Raw genomic sequence first — 20,617 nt, 5'->3', positions numbered from 1 at the left:
GGGCAGAGGCTATCAAGCAAATTTCTCTGCTTGCTCAGATCAAAGCAATAGAAAGAGTTCCACAACAAGAACAAGGCCAGGGGTTCTACTCAAGACTGTTCCTTGTTCCAAGAAAAGAAACTCAATGGAGACCAATACTGGATTTGTCCGCATTAAACACCTTTCTCATAGTACCAAAGTTCAAAATGCTGACTCTACAGCAACTCCTTCCCATGCTGGGCAAGGGGTCTTGGCTGATTACTCTGGACCTCAAGGAGGCATACCTGCATGTCCCTATCAGACACAGCTGCAGAAGATACCTCAGATTTCTTGCAGGGCCAGAGCATTATCAATTCTCAGCATTGCCATTTGGCTTATCTACTGCGCCCAGAGTATTCACAAAATGCCTGGCTTCAGTAATTGCTCATTGCAGGCTCCACGGGATCCAAATTTACCCATACCTGGACGACTGCCTCATACAAGCGGACGACAAATTGATTTTGACAAAAAACTTGAACTATGTCATACAATTGCTACAGGCTCTGGGATACACAGTCAACTTCCAAAAGTCAAGACTTCAGCCATCCCAACAAATAACCTTCTTAGGAGCCAATCTAGACACAGCCTCTCAAATGGCTTACCTGACAGAAGACAAGCAAGAGAAGTTAACTCATTATTTCAAAGGTTTGGCAAAACTCACCCAGATGACTGCAAGGAAATTCCTACAGGCCCTGGGTTACATGGCATCCTGCATTCTCCTGGTTCCATTAGCAAGACTACATAGAGAAAGCTTCAATGGTACCTAAAAAGCCTATGGTTTCAGCACAGCAACAACCTAGAGACAACCATACCGCTCATTCCATGCCTACAAAAGGAATTCCTATGGTGGGCCTCGGTAAGCCAGGCAAACACAGGTATGTCATTCAAAAACCTCAGATAACACAGACCATGACCTCAGACGCGTCAGACCTTGGATGGGGTCGCACATGGAGGGCAGATGTATACAAGGACAATGGTCTCCAAAGGAAACACATCTGCATATAAACCAAAAGGAAATGCTGGCAGTAATGCATGCCATCGAGGCCTTTCGACAACAACTTCAGCAAGGCCATCTACTGATACGGACAGACAACACCACTGTGATGTGGTACATAAACAAGCAAGGGGGCACCCATTCTTACCCCTTTGCAGACTGACAATGAATCTTTGGGAAAAATCACTGAGCCTAAACATACAGTTGCAATCCCAGTTTGTTCCAGGCAAAGACAATGTGCTGGCAGACAGCCTAAGCAGGAATTTCATAGATCCACACGAGTGGAGGTTACATCCGAAAATCTTCACACAACTCACCTCGACATGGGGCAGGCCAGAAGTAGACCTATTTGCCTCCCACCTCAACCATCATCTACAAAAATTCTGTTCAAGGACATATCATCCACAAGCTTGGAAAATAGATGCTCTTTCATTCAACTGGAACTCCCTAAAAATCTATGCATTTCCACCCCTGCCACTGATGACCACAGTATTACTAAAGATCAAAGCAGAGAGGCCCAAGGGGATCCTAATAGCTCCAGACTGGCCAAGGCAACACTGGTATCCACTACTACGGAGCATATGTCACAACAAAAAATGGGCCCTTCCCCAATGGCCCCTTCTTTTGACTCAACACAACTTCAAAACACTGCATCCAAACCTTCAGATGCTGCAGCTAACAGCCTGGGAGATTCCATGAATAACCTCAATCTATCTCTCTCCAAGGAAGTTCAGCGGATATTAACAGAAGCTCGAAGACCATCCACCAGAAAGGTTTACTTAGCAAAATGGAAGAGATTCAGCATTTGGAATACCAGCAAGGGACATGATGCATCATTATTGAACATCCCACTCATCCTGGAATATTTGGCAGATATGCTACAGAATGGACTCTCCTATTCTTCCATAAAGATACATGCTTCAGCTATTTCAGCTAGATATAACACTGATCCACCTGTGTTCTCACATCCTTTAAGGCAATTCCTCAGGGGAATCGAGAACATTAAGCCACCAAGAAAGGCTCAAGTGCCAGCTTGGGACCTCAACTTTGTCCTAGAAAAACTGACTCTACCTCCCTTTGAGCCAGCAGCCTCAGTGGACTTACAATTTCTCTCATGGAAGACAGCTTTCCTGTTGGCAATCACCTCAGCAAGAAGGGTTTCGGAACTAGAGGCCCTAATGGCAATACCACCATTCATAATCTTTCACAGAGACAGGGTCTGCTTAAGAACCAACCCTACCTTTATGCCAAAGGTGGTATGCAGGGTTTCTTTAAATCAAGCTATCCACCTGCCTACTTTCTTCCCCAATCCTGAGAGCAAAGGGGAAAGACTGTTGCATACCTTGGACATTCACAGACAACTTCGCTACTACCTGGACAGAACCAAGACCAATAGGAAGTCTGATCAGCTTTTTGTAGCTTACGCCCCTGGAGTACAAGGAAAAGCAATTTCCAAACAGACTATTTCAAAATGGATTGGACATTGCATCAGATTTTGTTATTCCTTCCATGGGAAGAATGTTCCAGCCAATGTCAGACCACACTCCACCAGAGCTACAGCCACCTCTACAGCATTCTTAAGAGGGGTGCCTACAAAAGACATTCTAGAAGCTGCTACATGGAGCTCCGTGCATACATTCTCCAAACACTACAATCTCCCTTTATACTCCAGATCCAGAGCAGGCTTTGCTTCGGCAGTCCTGCAGGGTTTGACTGCCACACCATCTCTTTCCTAGAGCATTCCTCCTCCCCCAGCTAAGCTATGGTATTCAACCCATATGTTATGACTGCAGTTGCATTCTTGAAGGACATAGTACAGTTTTGTACCTACCATAAATGTAGATGTCCGATAGATATGCAACTGCAGTCGGATTTTCCCTCCCTCCATACCCCTCTATGCCTTGGGTCCACTCCTATCCCTGTTTCTCTTAGCTGGGGATATATGTTATGGTGTATCTGTTTATTGCTTACTTATTTGTCTGGAATCCTGTTTTTGTCTTCCAATTGGATTACAGCCTTCCTTGGAGGGCACCTGGCATCTGGGGCAAGAAACACTGAAGAAAATGGCGTCAGCTGATGCTTATATACTCCAGCCGCTCTGACGTCGGAGAAAAATGCGACATCAGCCGAGGTCGGACCCAGACTTTGGAATCCGGCCGACCGAGGGCTGCCTGAGGCAGGACAACCCATATGTTATGACTGCAGTTGCATATCTATCGGACATCTACATTTATGGTAGGTACAAAACTGTACTCTATATATATATATATATATATATATATATATATATATATATATATATATATATATATATAAAACATAGAAAAGTCAAGTCTATAGCTTTGTAATAACTAATTTACTTCTACTCCTTTATTTTACAGACAGTGACAGTGATGAACCATCATCAGCAAAAAAATGCAAAATCGATCCAGTGCAGCAGAAAAATAAATGATGTGTACACACAGATCTGTCAAAGTTTAACATTGTTGTAGTAGAAATGGACCCTGCCGATTGCAATATCCTGCTGAACTTCAAACATTTACATAAAAGAAAAGTGAAATGGGACATTTGAGAACTGTGTTTAGAGATAACACAGTATACTTACTGAAATATGGAGAAAAGCCTGTTTTGTCTTCAGAGTACCAGTCTTTTGGAAGTTGCTTTTAAATACGTTTCCCCATTTTAAAAAATATTTTTCTTTGGAGCTGTTTCCACTTATCTAAAATACCATTTTCATTAGGTTGTTCAAGCAATATCTTTACTTGTGGCATTTCTGCAAATGACTGGTTAGTGGTTCTTTCTAGAGGCGGTTTCTGTATGTAAGAGCCATCTTAGGAACTGTACATCATGGATTTTTCGTACTGTTACTGCTGTATAGTGCTGTGTGTTTTTAATTTTTTTTTATTTAAATATTAGTAAACCTACGGATTTATAATGTCATTCCCAGTAGGCTTTCTCCAGCCCAGATGCCTGTAGCTGGTTCACAGAGATGCTGTGTTGCGTAGTTATCTCCGTCAGCTTTATAACACTATGGGTTAGCCAGTCTTCCATAGCAGGGCTTTAACAGCACAGGTTTTAAATCACTTCTGCTGCTGAAGCTATCATTTGGTGAGTTTGTTGAAATTTCACCTTATGTGTGATGCCGTAACCTGCTGAATGCAATAGTGTGTGATTGTTGATGCAGCGTTGTATTCTACTTGACGAGCAATAATGGCATTTCTGTAATGAGGATGTAACCTATCATGACATGTTGCATACTGAAATTTTCTTGTTTTTATTCACATCTGCCATTAATCTCTTGTGTCATTGTTTTGCAGTAGGCTGTAGTGCCTTCCTTGTGAGAGGAAAAAAAGAGGGTGGGTGAGACTTTGCTTCTTCACTCATGGTAGAGACCCATATCACTGCATCGATGTGTAGCAGTATTGCTTCTCTTTTTCTGACAGGCTACCCCCATGATGATCCAATTTCCAGCAGAATTCAGTGGCCAGAGCCTTTGTAAAGTATGTACCCATCTTGTCACACTGTAGTGGTTAGTAGACTATTGCTATCACATTTTTTTTGTAATTTTCTGTGTTGTGCTTCATTAGTGTACAATGTGATACTTTGCACAACAGTAAACTGTGAAAAAGCACCACAACCAGGCAAAAGCACGAACAATAAGATGAGTCCACACGCTTGAAGCACTAGAAAGCACGAGCAGTTTAATAAATACACACTAACGCACGTTGTAAAATAGAACGTTTTCATCTTCAACTTCATCAGAAAATGAACTATAATCACCATATCATATATATACACATCCACATTTAAAACCATTTAAAAACCACCAATCACAGTGAGAGAACCATTTAAATTGATTAATACACACATTAAAAATATACCACCTTAAATATTAAAAAAAAACATCAATAATGTCATATATAAATATTGTAAAACTTCCACAACCCTAAAATCTCTAAAAAAGTAAATATCAAATAAGAAATAGTAATTAATGTAATGTATTTGAAACCTAGCAGAATGAAAAATAAAATTATATCCCCCTCCAGTGGTGAACCTTAAAATAACATTAAAATACAATTTAAATACTGAATAAATATTCAGCACATAACTTCTTAAAACTAAATTGATGTTGTTTATCACAAACTAAAAACTTGTCCATTCTATTTGTACAGGTACTTAAACAAAAAAATAATCCCCTTTAGAGCTTAGCAGATCTTAATTTAAGTACCGGTGCTAGGGATAGCATTTCATTAAGCCCTGTGTTTTTACCTGAATCCAACACTAGCTGCCAGTATAACTCTCTGTATTCGACTTGTGTTTCCCACATACCACCCCTAGGATTCATTGTAGCAACCTCAAGTATAAAAAATTGAAAACCAAGGGTTTTACATTTGGTAGTATGCTTGTATAATGCATTCCTTTCATTCTTTGTTTTGATTTCATATAAGTGTTCGTATATTCTCTGCTTCAGTTTTCTTTCACTTTTTTTCCTATATAAAAAGATTCACATTCTTTACATGTTGCAATATATATAATACTTTTCATATTACAATTAGCATAGGTGTTTAATGTTAATTTCTTTCTCCTAGCCTGCAAATATATATGGTCTCCAAATGATAGAAATGAACAATAACTACAACTACCACACTTGTATAAGCCTTTCTTTTCCTTTTTGCTATTTTGTGTACTGCCCCTATTTAAACCCTTCTCTAATATATTCTTAATGGTGTTACCTTTACGATATGTATATGTCAATTCATTATCAAAAATATATCTTAGGTCAGATATTTTGGAAAAATTATACTTTGCACAACACTGTGAGTTTATTATATTAACAATAGAGAAAAGTTTGGCAGATATTTGACAAACCATTTAAATAGAGAATTCAGAAATGGGGTACATTTCCTACATTTTTTCCACAATTTAAAATTTGAGGTGCAGTGGTGCACCAGTTTGAAGTAAATTCTTTTGCTGTTCATAGGTCTTGGTGTAAATATATAAGGAGATTATTACTTTGTGAAGAATGCCCATTAGCAAAGAAACAGCTTTTACAGATAAGTTAAAAAGGAGTATTTCAGGTAAGGCGTATTGTCATTGATGACAGTATTACATTTTGACAACTGAGTTTGCTGGATTTTGACAGCCATTTTAATAAAACGTGATCTGTAATAATGCATGGTGTGTGAAGTTTTACTTGCTTGTAATGGAGAGTTTAGACATTCATTTATTAACTTGGTCTGATAACTTCAGCAAACTCTATAGTATTGCAGGCATGGACAAAATCACTGTGGAGTGGTTATTTAGAGACCAGAGTCACTATTGTCATTTCCTGTAACAGTGATGTTGAATGGACCTCATGATGAGAAAGAGGTTGTCACTGAAAGCTTCAAACTGTCATACACATTTAACCCCCCAACCATGACCAAGTCTTCACTTTTCTGTTCAGCAAAGAAAGGAATTGATGGTGTAAATTTAGGTCCTTAGTTTTGTTTGTGTCATTCGGCGTTAGGGGTCACCACAGCGGAACTCCGGTCCGCTAATGATTGGCAGTATATTTTTACATGCCGAGTTGCCAGCCCTGACGCACAACCTTCAACGAAGGTACGCCCATTCACGTATGTCTACACACAGAAGATGCTTTAGCTGAGAATCGAACAGGACAACGTCTTACTGTGAGGCGACAACGCTACCGCAGCACCACCACCGCAGTAGTATGGGGAAGAAATTAGTCAGATAAGCGGGTGATGGAAAAGAAACCACAGCATTCTGATCTTCCAGAACAAAATGTCAGTCCCCATCTGTTGAGCTACGGACACTGCTCCAGTCAAGGAACTGTAAACCTCTACACACATTTCTTAAGAAAGCATCACTTGCCTAGAACTTTAAGACATTCTTCATTGTTCAGTTTTACCTTTGTTAGTAAAGAAAAATGAGAGCATTTCTTTTATGCTAACTGTAGAGTTGTTAAATGAAAAAAAAACGGTCTGGTTATGAGACCCTTTTCAGCCAATACCAAGGGCATAAGGCAGTGCATGGTTTTAGTTCTAACTATTTCAGTTTTGTAGTATGTGGGAATTTACTATGTAATTAAAGATTACGTGGGTAAGAATGTTATGACCAAACACTGGAAAAAAACGTTTGTTGTTAAAATTAATTTGCAAGCATTACAGACAAAAACTGAACTGAAGGGTGTACAATCTTACATAATCAATTACAACAATTATTTCCTTTTTTTTCTTAAGTGGACTTTAACAAGACAATTAATATGCCTAATCAAGCCCAAGTTATATTTAGGATGTCATTCATCAAAGATCTGCACTATTGTCAGTAATAATAGCATCACCTGCACAAAATATAACTGTACTGTAATTTGAACTGTTTTCTCAGTTAACATTTTCCACTAAGATAATGTGCTGCTTAAATTGCCTTGTTTCATTATTCAAAAGCCCTAATGTTTGCTATTGTTTAATACTTCACTTATCTCTTATAGGATCATAGAAGGTTACAGGATCTTATAGGGTCATACGAGACATCAAACAGGTTGTCTGCACACACACCTCTCCTCTCATACAAGATAAGGTCAAAACACATAAACCCACATATGCGGAGGCACTCACTAAGAGCCTGTAAGGCTAGTTATGAGTCTAAATTAGTATCCCTAGCTAAAGACAATCATAAGGTATTCTTTTGCTATTTCCAAAACCTAAAAGGGAATGCCCAACTGTGTGCCGAACTTATAGTGGACAGTACCACTCATACTGAAGCTGAGGAAATTGCTAAGCTGCTAGATGACAGATATGGCAAAAACTTCACCCCCTGTTCTCAACAGCGATACTTCAAGGTATTCATGACATCAGTCCTCTACTGAGTATCTACAAAGAGCAGGTCATACAGATGTGTCCAAGCTAAAAACATGGCCTGTATGGGAACAAGTATTAAACAATGTAAAACAAGACGTAGTGGACGGAACCACCTGGCACTGTTTAACCATAGCCTGAGCACTGGCTTTGTTCTGGCAGAGTGGAGGTCAGCAACAGTAGGGGGTCCATCAACTGACCCTGGGAACTATCGATCCATAAGCCTAACCAGCCTCATCTGTAAGGCCATGGAAAGAATCATCATGGACCTTAACAGGGACATAGGCGACCACCAAACACTTGACCCAACTCAGTTTTGTTTCATCAAGGGTAGATCTTGCTTATTAAACATGGTGGACTTCTTTGAAAATGTTACCAAAGCCTTGGATGAGAGCAAAGCCGTGTGTACCACCTATCTTGACTTAGCCAAGGCCTTTGACACAATTTCCCACTCAAGAATCATTGAGAAACTCTTCCAGCTGGGGATTAACCCATAAGTCACTAGATGGGTAGCAAACTGGGTCACAGACAGAATGCACACTGTCAAAGTTGGGGAGTCCAACTCCATCAGTAGACCAGTTACCAGTGGGGTACCACAAGAATCTGTGCTGGGCCTTGTACTGTTTGGTATCTGTTTGTCTCAGTTCCAGGTGAAAGTAGATGGCCTGTGGCTTGCTAAGTTTGCAGATGACTGTAAACTGGGTGCATTCATAGAGTCCCCCAACGATGTTAACATATTGCAGAAGGGACTGACACTGTCAAATGACTGGTGCCAAAGTCACGGACTAAAACTAAATGTAAAAAATACCTCATTATCCTCTTTGGCAGAGACGTTGCCCCTGCTAATTATGATATAGATAGCAACCCTCTAAGTTCAACCTCAGTGGTGTGAGACTTGGGAACACAGGTTGATAGCAATCTAAACTTCGATCACCATGTGTCCATAGTGGTAAGGAAAGCCTTCTAGATTGTACACCTCATAAATAAGGGCATCACATCTAAGACTTAGAATGTTGTAACCCTGCTGTACTCATCCCCTATCAGCCACTAATTGAATACAATGCTCTCTTCTGTATGTACCTCACCAAACACCTACAACAACTGGAGAGACCACAGAGGTTTCTAACCAAGAGACTCCAGGACTTTCAAAACATGTCATATATGAAAAGACTGAAAGCACTGTCACTATGTTCTGTATCATTCAGGTTGCTGAGAGGCAACCTATGCCTGGTCTACAGAGCAGTCTTTGACCCTGCCCTAATGGAAATGCTGCACATTTGCAAATCAGGTGGGACCAGATTCACTCACTCCAGGGATCTCAATCTAGCCTTTGACATTAACAAAACGTATTGGAGAGACAGATATATCTTACAGAGATTGCTGCTTCTCTGGAATAAGTTCTCACATGACATGAAGCAGAGCTCCTCAATGACCGTCTATAAGCGCAACTTTGACATTTGGATGGGTGAACATAAATTCAACTCCGGGGTTGGCAGCTATGCCCTTCTTGGAAAGGGGCAGTCTGTGCTGATCATAGAATCGCACTGCTGACAATTGCCATCTAACTATGGTCAGTTATGGTACACAGGGTTTTTTACATGGCTAGGCTTGTAAAGTCCCTAGGACCATTAGCCTAGTAACCTCCTATGAACCTTCCAGGCTAATGGCCAGTCTTTTTAAGCCAAGCCATTCATACCCCAACTTTCCCATTATTAACTGTTTATTCATTTATTCAATATTTTTCCATTATTAACTATTTTTTCATTCAGCCAGTTGGATGTTTTGGTACTGGTGGGGATTAAAGGCTGTAGCTTTAGTGCTCAGATCCAAAAAATTGTGTGATGAACTAATGTGACCTATTTGCAATAATCATAGGAGTATTAGTCTTTCAGTGTTTGAGAACTAAGGGTGCTATTTATAAATGGTGAGCAGGGCTGAAAGGCATTATTAGTACCAAATCCATTAGTAGTTTAAGAAGAATTATATACAGTGCAGCAAGAAATTGTATACAGCCTTGCCCCATTATGCAGTCATTTAACTTCATGCATTGAGTACATATGCAGAGTACCCCTTTCTCCCTGATCATGCACAATCCACCATTACAGATTAATTATAGTACCTGTTGTTCCTAGCAGGGTAACTTGCAGGACTGGAGCCACATACAAAGCGTTAGTGTTGCAATTGTCAGCAATCCCTTTTCCCTGCTATTATGTTTCTCAGCATACAGAGATGATCAATGTGTTTGCACTGTCAAAAAACTCTCCCACCTGTGTTGCACAGTAGGAAAAGCCTTACTGCCAACAGAGTTCCCTACAGTCAGTGCTAAGTTGTTGCTATATTCAGACTTGTCCCAGCCTCACACAGTGTTGCTTGCAAGCTTCTGCAAATTGGAGCTGTGGAAGCCTGGCCCCCCTAATTTCCACATAATAATAACCCCCCTAGTTCGCAATCATTTTTATGAATTTACTCCTAGGCATGACAGCAAGCCACATCATAGTTAAAGATACTGTATGTAGGTGAAATTATCCTTTACTAAGTAGACATATGTACCTTGCCTAGTAAGATATTGTACATACTGTCAAACTGCCTGCCATTGCTGTACTGTGTAGGGGGTCCCTATCAGTTGATCAAGATCAAGTTTTCAGAAACTTGAAATTTACTAAGCTGGGCATTAATCCCTATGTCACTCGAGTTGCCAGCTGGCTTACTGACAGAACCCACACTGTAAAAGTAGCTGACTCCAAATCCAGCTCCAGATAAGTGACAAGCTGAGTACCTCAGGGTTCAGTCCTGGGACCGCTCTTGTTTGGCATCTACTTCTCTGAAGTACAGGCCAACACTAAGTTTGCAGATGACTGCCAACTGGGAGCCATTATTGAATCCCCAACTTATGTGGATATTCTACAAAAGGGCCTTACAGAAACAGATGCTTGGTGCCAGAGCCATGGGCTCAAGCTCAATGCCAATAGTTATCCCCTTTGGGAAAAAAAACATGTACCCGTGAATTACCACATAGGTGGCAGTAAACACCTAAAGTGTGATAAGAGACTTAGGGACACAGGTGGACAGTGGTCTCACCTTCGATAACTACATCACCACAACAGTCAGGAAATCCTTCTATGTGGCACAGCTCATCACTAAGGGCTTTTCATCCAGAAAAAAGGAGGTCATTGTCCCACTGTACTCATCCCTCATTAGACCCATTATAGAATACAATGCCCCATTTGGTATGTGCCTCTCAAGACCTCTGCAACAACTGGAAACGTTCATAGGTTAGTACTAGGCTAACTGCCCTTGCGAGCCATTGTAAGCCTAGCCAATTATCCCTTGTGAGACTCGAACCCTGCAGCTTGTGTTTGTAAGGCAAACACCATAACCATTAGGCCACCCTGGCCAACCCCGGCCACAGACATACCTCACTAAAAGAATCACAGGCCTAAAGCAGATGCCCTATGCTGACAGACTAAAAAAAACTCCAGCTATACTCTGTCACATATCATCTACTCAGAGGCAATCTCTGCTTAACATAAAAGGCCATGTCAAACCCACAGCTGTTGGACATGCTACACTTAAAGAAATCCCAATGCCTCAGAGCCACACGCTCCAGGGATCTAAGCCTTGTTATCACAATGAACAAACCATGCTGGAGGGATAGGTTCCTGACCCAGAGACTCCCCAGACTTTGGAATAGACTACCCATACATGTCAAGCAGAGCGCCTCTTTGGCCCTCTTCAAAAGGAACCTTGACTATTGGATATGAGAGAGGAAATTCATCCCGGGGATCACGTCAGTCACCCTGCTAGACAGGGTCCAGGGAAGTAAATATTGTGGGAAGAAATATCCAGGGAATTGTTATGGCTAGGCTTGTATAGGCCCTAGGGCCGATAGCCTACTACCAACCTATGAACCTATATGGTCGAGACCATATGATCGAGTTTGAGAACTCTAAGCTTTTGAATGGAAATTGTGGTACAGTGTGGATCAGGAAATTTACCTTTTTCTTCACTGTAGTGTGATCTTGGAGTTAGTATGTACAATTTGCAGGGGGAGCAGAGGGGCTTGCCCCCCCTGCAAAAATGTGAAAAAAAAAAAAAAAAATCTACTTTTTATCAAGTTTTTGGAAACTTGATCTTATGGTCTCGACCATATGAATTTTGAGTATCTGAAAACTCCATCATCTGATAAGACCCTATGTAGGGCATATTCACCATTTATAAATGTGAAATGCATCCCTCCACACTGAGCACAGGAGTACATAGCACACAGTGGTGTACTATGTACTGTGTGTATATACCATTGTGGACAGCTGTGATTCCTGTGAATTGCGGTAGTTCCTGTCAGTATACTGAACATACTGTGCTTGATGCTCATCTGCATGAGCTCTCTATATCTTTAAATAGCAAGGTAAGTTATTTGCACACTTGCCTCTGCAAATTCAAAGTTATCTTAAACTGAAACCGTGAAATGTGTTAGTCTCTTATTTTCTGCTTTTCTTGGGAAAATGGGAGAGGGGAGGCTGTTGCACTGCAGCATGTTTTGCTGTATAAGGTGGAATGTTATGTAGCTGTGCAGCTATTCTGTCATGACTTTGTTACAGCTAAGCTGTCAAAGTCCATAATTACCCTTAGATTAAAAGATGATTTTAAGTTGAATTAATTGTGTGGCATTTCACCCTACAACAGTGCTATACAGAGAAACATGTTAATTCAGATGTAGGTAACATTTCGGGAACCAAATTGCTTTGAGGCTGTGTTAGTCTAGTAGCAAAATAATTAATCTGATGTTGTCTTTTTCATTTTTCCTCACAAATGGATCTAGGATCCAATCCTTGGATCTGACTCTGCCACATATACAACACTTTGGATCCAGTTCTGGAGATGTTCTTCATGTTTCACTGTTGCAGTCATTACATTTGGGTAATCTGCTGGCAGGTTGCCTTCAGTCGGCCTGATTAACAAAGTCTTGGGTCCTGCGTCAGTTGCGGTCTCCTTTTCCATGACATCAGATCGTCAGGGGTATAAAACATGCAGCCGATGCCATTTTAATCAGTCTTTCTTGCCGCGCGGTGCCCGAAGCAGAAGCAGTTCGCAAGTGCCGTTCGGCCGACTCCTGAAATTTTCATATTCGAGTTTCAGAACCAAAGTCTTCAAATTAAAGCTAAGTACCCCGTTGGGGAAACTTTTTCTTGCTCCTTACCGATGTCAGTAAAAGTTAATAATTGCATTATATGTGGGAAGCAAATACCTCATAAGGATTTTCATTTGTATTGTATTCCTTGCCTAGGCCCTGATGACAACGTGCCTTGCTGTCGGTTTTGTGCTAAATTTAACCAACACACTATTAAGGGTTGGTATATTTTTGCTTTTAAATATTTTGGTCCAAGATTTAACTACCCTGAAATGTCTTTTGTTAGCAATCCGATAACCGGAGTTCACAAAAAACGCAAGGAAAAAGACAGAGACAGACAGTCTAGGTCCAAAACAGATGAAGCTTCTTCTAAGCCAGTTCGCCGGTACTCAGTGAGGTGCTTTCGCAGCCCCTTATACCTGCTTCATTTGATTTGCAGGCCTCTACTGAGACCTATTAGGAGTCCGGTATGCCACGAGTTTCGCAAAGTATTGAACCCGCGAATGTCTCTCCCTTAGATGGGTCCGGAGCCGCTGAGCAGGCACCGGCTTCTGAGGGTGTTTTCAGGCCTCAACATTTTTACATTAAACTGACGCCAGCAACAAAAACAAGGTCAAAAACAACTTCTATGTCTAAAAACCAACGCATGAGCCACGTACTCAGGCCCCTATGCCTAAAAAACAGATGATCAAAATGGCTGAGGATTTAATTACCTTGATCAGGGGTTTCCAACCCTCCCCCCTGCTAAGAGGCCTAGGTAAGGCATTGATTATGAATCTTCAGATCAGGTTTCCATTTCTTCTGATTCCTCTTCTGATCAGGAATTTTCTATTCCATCCTATGAGGATTCTGATGCAGAGGAATCCATCCCATCTGCATCTTCTCCAGAGATTACTCTTTTGGACAGACTTTTCATACTTTAAGGGAACATTTTCATTGGGAGAGTCAGGACTTCTCTGAATCAAAAAAGAGGCTTAGGGATTTCCTTCTTCTTCCTCAGCATAGGCCTTTGGCAGTACCTCCTGTATTAGACATTGTTGATGATGTGTTCTTGGAATCAAGCATGGCTCCTGATTCCCTTCCACCGGCTCCTAGTAAGCCAGACAGATATTACAGGGTTTCTGACTCAAACAAATTTATTTTCAAAAATCCTGCTGCTGATCCAGTGACTATTTCTCAGAGTCCCAAGGGTGTTAAGGCTTCTACAGCCAAAAATCCTACCCCTTCTGATAGAGATTCCAGGGCACTGGATAGATGGGGTAAGAAGGATTATACATCTGCAACCTTGGCAATCAGGGCTTTAAACTGTCAGTTTCATATGCTTAAATATCAACAGCATGTCATGGGCTTACTGAAACAGAAAATTATGTTGATTTCTGATTGTGTGGAAAATAGAGTTACAGGATTTATTGCATTCAGCAGAACAGGTTAGAAAGCATACTTTGCAATGTGGTTTTGATTCCTTGGAGGCCTCTTGTAGGGCCGCAATTACTGGATCTGTGATTAGAAGGCATACCTGGCTCAAGGAGCAAAATCTGCCTGATCATGTTAAAGCTAAATTGTTGGATGCCCCTTTGCAGCATGATACTCTGGTAGTAAGGCAGAAGAGGTTTTGAAGAAAAAAGAAGACAAAGCTAAATCTATGCAAACTGTAAAAGATTTCTTGCAAGTGCAGCCACCCAGGTTCAGTAGGCACTGGCCTACTAAAAATTGGTCCTTTCCTGTGTCCAGCAGAGCCAGTCAGGGCAAACCCAGGCATTCAAAAGGCTTCAGATATCAATCACAGAGTTCTTACAGGTCAAAGCAGTGGGGTGCCTCCACCTCCAAATCTGGAGGAAACAAAGCACAACCCTACAGTAAGCAGTCTCAATGACTTCCCTCTATCATCTCCAAGCATGTATCTTTTGGCAGCCCCCTTGGGGGGAAAACTAGCACTTCATGCTCAAAATTGGCAGTTAATTACCCAGGGCAAGTGGGTATTAAACATAGTATGCCAAACAAATAAGAAAATTGCACCAAGCTGACACACCAAGTATTTAATGATAAATAAAAAATTATACAAATTGTGGTGAGCGCTTTCTCGTGAAAGCGCTCACCACAATTTGTATCATTTTTTATTTTATCATTAAATACTTGGTGTGTCAGTATGGTGCAGTTTTCATGTTCGTTTGGATTTTTATTGTTATCTGCTCCTACCTTGCTTCAAGCCATTTTGTTTCTTGAGTTTTATTAAACATAGTATCCCAGGGGTACAGATTTCATTTCCATACTTGGCCAATTCAAATGGATGGCCGGATCTGCCACAAAACCAGTGGGCAGAGGCCCAGAAACAAGTTATGTCCCGCATGGATATGGGGGCTATTCAACCGGCACCAGAAAATGAAAAAGGACAAGGATTTTATTCAAGACTTTTCCTGGTACCCAGAAAAGACAATTCATGACATCCAATACTGGACTTATCAATTCTGAACACGTTCCTGGACATTCCAAAATTCAAGATGCTGACTTTACAACAGCTACTGCCTATGCTAGGCAAGAATGCTTTGTTAGTAACTTTAGACTTTAAAGAGGCATACCTGCATATCCCAATAAGTGATCATGCAGAAGATACCTCCGCTTCAAAGCAGGTTTTTTGCATTACCAATTCTCTGCACTGCCCTTTGGCTTATCTACTGCGCCCAGGGTCTTTACAAAGTGCCTGGCACCAGTAATTGCATTCTGCAGACAAAGAAACATTCAGATTTATCCTTATCTAGACTATTGTCTCATTCAAGCAGAGGACAAGGACACCTTCAACATCTGACGTATGTAAAAAGGCTTCCAGCTTGCCTAGGGTACACCATAAACGAAAAATCACAACTGGTACCCTCTCAAATAATTACATTCCTGGGTGCAAGCTTGAATACAACTGCCCAGATGGCTTACCTCACGCCAGACAAAAGAAGAGAATTGACAACATACTTCAAACAAATTGCAACAAAAACCTAGTTATCTGCAAGACAAATTCTGCAGGCTTTGGGATTCATGGCATCCTGCATTCTACTAATTCCATATGCGAGACTGCATATGAGGAAACCTCAATGGTACCTAAAAATGTTATGGAGTCAAACATTGTCACAGCCTGGAAAAAATGATTCCTCTCATTCCCTGCCTACAACAGGAGTTTCTTTGATAGGCAGAGACATGTCACCAAAACAAGGGACCGTCATTCACTCTACCCCCTGCCACCCAAACCCTAACTACAGATGCATCAGACTATGCTTGGGGGGCCCACCTGGCAGGGAGATGCATTCAGGGCAAATGGAGCCCAAACCAAATGCATCTGCATATCAACCAGAAAGAAATGCTAGCTGTTCAGAATGCTCTGACAGCCTTTAAGGACTTTCTTCATCCAGGACAACTACTGATAAAGACGGACAACACCACAGTTATGTGGTACATAAACAAGCAGGGAGTACACATTCCTAGCCCCTTTACAGACTAGCCATGGCCTTGTGGAACACAGCCTTGACTTACCAAATACATCTTCAAGCTCAATTCCTGCCAGGAAAGCAAAATACTCTGGCAGACGACTTGAGCAGAAATCTTATGGACCCGCACGAATGGAAACTGGATCCACAAATCCTCAGCATGTTAACACAGAAATGGGGGAGCCCAGACATAGATCTATTTGCCTCTCCCCAAAACTATCAGTTGGACAAATTCTACACAAAAACTCATCACAAAAAAGCATGGAAAGTGGATGCTCTAACCTTCAGCTGGAAAAACCTATCAGTCTATGCCTTTCCCCCTCTGCCTCTACTCTCCAAGGTCTTACTAAGTGTCAGACAGGAAAAAACAAAAATGATCCTAATTGCTCCGGTCTGGCCTCGCCAGCACTGGTACCCGCTTCTAAGGAATATGTCAGACCTTCCTCCGTGGTACTTGCCTCAAACACCTCATTTACTGTCTCAGCAGTACTATCAAATTCTGCACACGCTGCTCCAAACTCTGAATCTTTCAGCATGGTTAATCAACTAATTATTCAAACCACATCCCTCAGTAAACCTGTGATGGATGTCATTTTGGAAGCCTGAAGGCCTAGTACTAGAAAATCTTATGCTGATAAATGGAAGAGATTCTGTGCTTGGAACCAAGCACAAGGAATAGACACAGCAAAGCCCAATATGCCTCAGATTTCACAATACTTAACTGAGATGCTTGACAAGGGCCTATCTTTTTCTTCAATAAAAATCCATGCCTCTGTCATCTCAGCTCATTACAACACCGAGCCTCCCCTCTTTTCTCATCCACTGCTTAAACAGTATCTCAGAGGGGCCAAAACTTTAAGGCCTCCCAGGAGAACACCTACTCCTGCATGGGACCTCAATTTTATGCTGGAAAAACTCACCCTGCCTCCTTTTGAACCAGCAGCTACTGCGGATATAAAATTTCTATCTTGGAAGACAGCTTTTCTTTTGGCAGTCACTTCAGCAAGAAGGGTTTCAGAACTACAGGCTCTCATGGTGGTGGAGCCTTTCATTATATTTTACCCGGACAGGGTGGACCTCAGAACCAATCCTTCTTTTATGCCTAAGGTGGTATCCAGTGTAGCTCTTAACCAGACAATTCACCTGCCAACTCTTTTCCCAAATCCGGAGCGGATTCTGCATTCATTGGATGTACACAGACAACTAAGATTCTACTTAAACAGGACAAACTCTCTAAGAAAGTCTGAGCAACTACTGGTAGCATTTGCTGCACAATCAGAGGGGGAGGCTATATCAAAGCAGACTATTTCTAAATGGATAAGCCACTGCATTCGTTTCTGCTATTTGCGCCATGGTAAACCTGTGCCCAAGGGGATAAAATCCCATTCCACCAGGGCTGCCTCTACTTCAGCAGCTTTTCTCAGAGGGGTCCCAACCAAAGACATTCTAGAAGCTGCTACTTGGAGCTCTGTTCATACGTTCACAAAGCATTACCATTTATTTCTCTTCTCCAAATCCAGGGCAGGCTTTGCCACTGCAGTCCTGCAGGGCCTTATAGCTGCCCCTAATTCTATTTAGTTCTATCCTCCCATCCATAGCTTTGGGATTCTACCCAAATGCAATGACTGCAACAGTGAAACACGAAGAACATAGCACAGTTGTGTGCACTTACCACAAATGTAGATGTTCGAGTGCCTACAGCTAGGATTCCAGAACTACCTCTGCCTTCCTTCTTTGAAGGCTATGGCTTGCTCTCCATTTTTCCCAATTACTTGTTTTACTATCTGGATGGCCATTACAGCCCACTCCACTAGATCCTCAGCTACCAAGATAAATACAAGATCTATGCAGATCAATGCTCTATCCCCAAAAATAAAATAAATACAATACTGGGCAACAGCATACCTTGGGGGTCTTCTCTCTTCTTCCTTTCCTAAGTGACAAACAGGGGCTCTCAGGAGGTGATACATTGTTGGCTTCACCGAGTTGGACCCACATGAACTTCTTGCCTAATCTGTACTCCGGTGACTCCATGGAAACGCCTGTTGAGTTTGCTTGTTTGTTTCAGGATACGGGCATTCCTATGAGGCTAGGTGCCAGAATTTGGGCCCCAGAAGCAAAGGTGCTCTGCAGAACCATGACTTCAGCGAATCTTTTCTGATGGACCCTTTCAGCTCCCCTGAGGCGCTGTCTGATTGCCCCTCTGTGGAAGGAGTCGGAGGACTTTTTTTTGTGGTACCTGGGCTAGCTCAGCAATCCATGCCAGGGTGCTATGCATAATATCCAGAGACTGATATTCCCTTTTAAATCTATATGTAGAGAAGCCAAAGTTCTGGATGGTCACGGTTCATTCCATTGTACCACTGTGGCTCATGGATGATTGGCTGTACTCTCTGCATTTTCAGGAATGAGAGGTGCCCTTACTGCAGGGAGAGGGATCTCCCTCCCATTGTCGGAGGCATGGGCTCTGGCCCCCTCCTCTGCCCTCCCACTAAGGTGCTCTAAGAAACATGTACTATTACATAAAATTAAACAAGTGCTCCAGAAGGCATCCTCACTTCTGGCTGGGAGATAGTCAGTATCAGTTCAGAGCTCTGCCCTTGAAACTCACCACAGCTCCCAGGATGTTTTTCCATATGCATGGCAATACTGGCTGCTCACCTGACACTCAAAGGAGTTTGGGTGTTTCCATATTTGAACAACTGCCTGATTACTAATCCAACCAGGCATCAACTATTGCAAGCCAAGGGTTATCTGCTTCAGATGTCCAGATCTCTGGGCATTTCTGTAAATCTGGCAAAATTGAATCTAAACCCTTGTACAGAATTCGGAATTCATAGGCTCTCTTTTGAATACCACAAACCAAATGGCATCTTTGATTCTTCACCACATCACATCATTAAGAAATCAAGTGTGGGACTCTCACTTTTGTCCCCCTCCAACAAGATTTATCCTATAAGCTCGTGTTTCTTTTCAAGTGAAAGATGGCCCAAAGCACATGGTCTTCCATGGAAACCAGGTTGCATACCAATGTCTTAGAGATGAGCTGTCCTACCCATGTTGAAAGCCCCTCAGGCTGTTCCCTTTTTGGGGACTATTGCTATGCACACTGACAACATATCACTAATTTAGTATATCATCAAACAAGGATAAACTCATCCTTAATCCCTTGTTTAGAGAGGCCATGAGGGTTTAGGAGTGGGCGATTCCTTCAGACTGCTTTCGAATTGCAACAGACTTACTAGGTAAATTAAACGTTCTAGTGACAGACTCAGTAAGCTCAGACTGATTCCACAAGAACAGTCCCCCAGTCAATCCATTGCAAAAATGATTTTTTAACCATTGGGGCCAGCCTTGCTAAGACCTCTTTGCTTTTCCCTCTGAGCAACAAATGCAACAGATACTCTGCTCTAACCCCCCCCCCCCCCGGGGGAGCCCTCGAGGGATGCTTAAATTCATGATTGGCCCCACAGTCTCCTATATGCTATCCCCCTCTACCATTGATCTCGAAGTTTCTACAAAGCCAGCTCTGTCATCATCGTGCTCCATTTTTGGCCTCATCAAGCATGGTTTCCATCTTTTGGGTTTCGTCTGAAATATCCTCTATGGTTTTGGAGCCTAGTCAATATCCAGCATCCCACTGTCCAAGACCTCAAATTGATTCCATGGTTTCTCTTTTTCCAGTGATTGTAAGATGGTGAAGGCTTGCTTCTCTTGCTTGTGACATTAGCCAGTAGGTTAAGGACCTCTGTTGTACCTGTGCTCATTCTAGCATAAAAAGGTACGCTTCTTACTTCTCTTTCTAGATTATATATATTTCTCTATGTCTCTCTGTTTGATGGCTGCACAGATGGAGAACACATTGCCGGGCAACTGCCCTTCTGTCCTCCTTATTAAATGCAGTAATTTAGGATGTTCGGCTATTACAGGAGTACATGTTTACTGAAGTATGGTCCAGCCTCATGGCATTACCCACTACAGCTTCCAATCTGAACACTGGCCCTTTTTCCACTTCTTTGTCTGTCATCTATCCCTGTCTTCTCAACCCTTTTTAAGAAAAAAGGGAGAACTGATGTCCTTTTCATTCTTTCTCATGGTTGGGTTATGGATCTGACCCTCATATCTGACTTGGCCGCATTTACATAGACTA

The 20,617-nt window shown here is 41.9% G+C and overlaps 1 protein-coding gene across 1 annotated transcript in view; it reads left to right on the top strand.

The window, feature by feature from the left end:
• The window catches only part of CCHR10.PART0H1orf52 (chromosome chr10.part0 C1orf52 homolog), a 170,716-nt gene extending 164,530 nt beyond the window's left edge, over positions 1 to 6,186 (top strand). The window contains exon 3 of the mRNA XM_044086036.1: positions 3,394 to 6,186. Coding sequence (XP_043941971.1) covers positions 3,394 to 3,464 — 71 coding nt within the window. The 3' untranslated portion in view covers positions 3,465 to 6,186. The remainder of the gene's footprint in view (positions 1 to 3,393) is intronic.
• The last annotated feature ends 14,431 nt before the right edge of the window (positions 6,187 to 20,617 follow it).

Source organism: Protopterus annectens, chromosome 10.part0 (assembly GCF_019279795.1).
Source record: "Protopterus annectens isolate FY-2018-M chromosome 10.part0, PAN1.0, whole genome shotgun sequence".
In the NCBI taxonomy this organism is placed as follows: domain Eukaryota; kingdom Metazoa; phylum Chordata; order Ceratodontiformes; family Protopteridae; genus Protopterus; species Protopterus annectens.
Note: the sequence above shows the minus strand (reverse complement) of the source record. Positions and strands in the feature narration are given on the sequence as shown.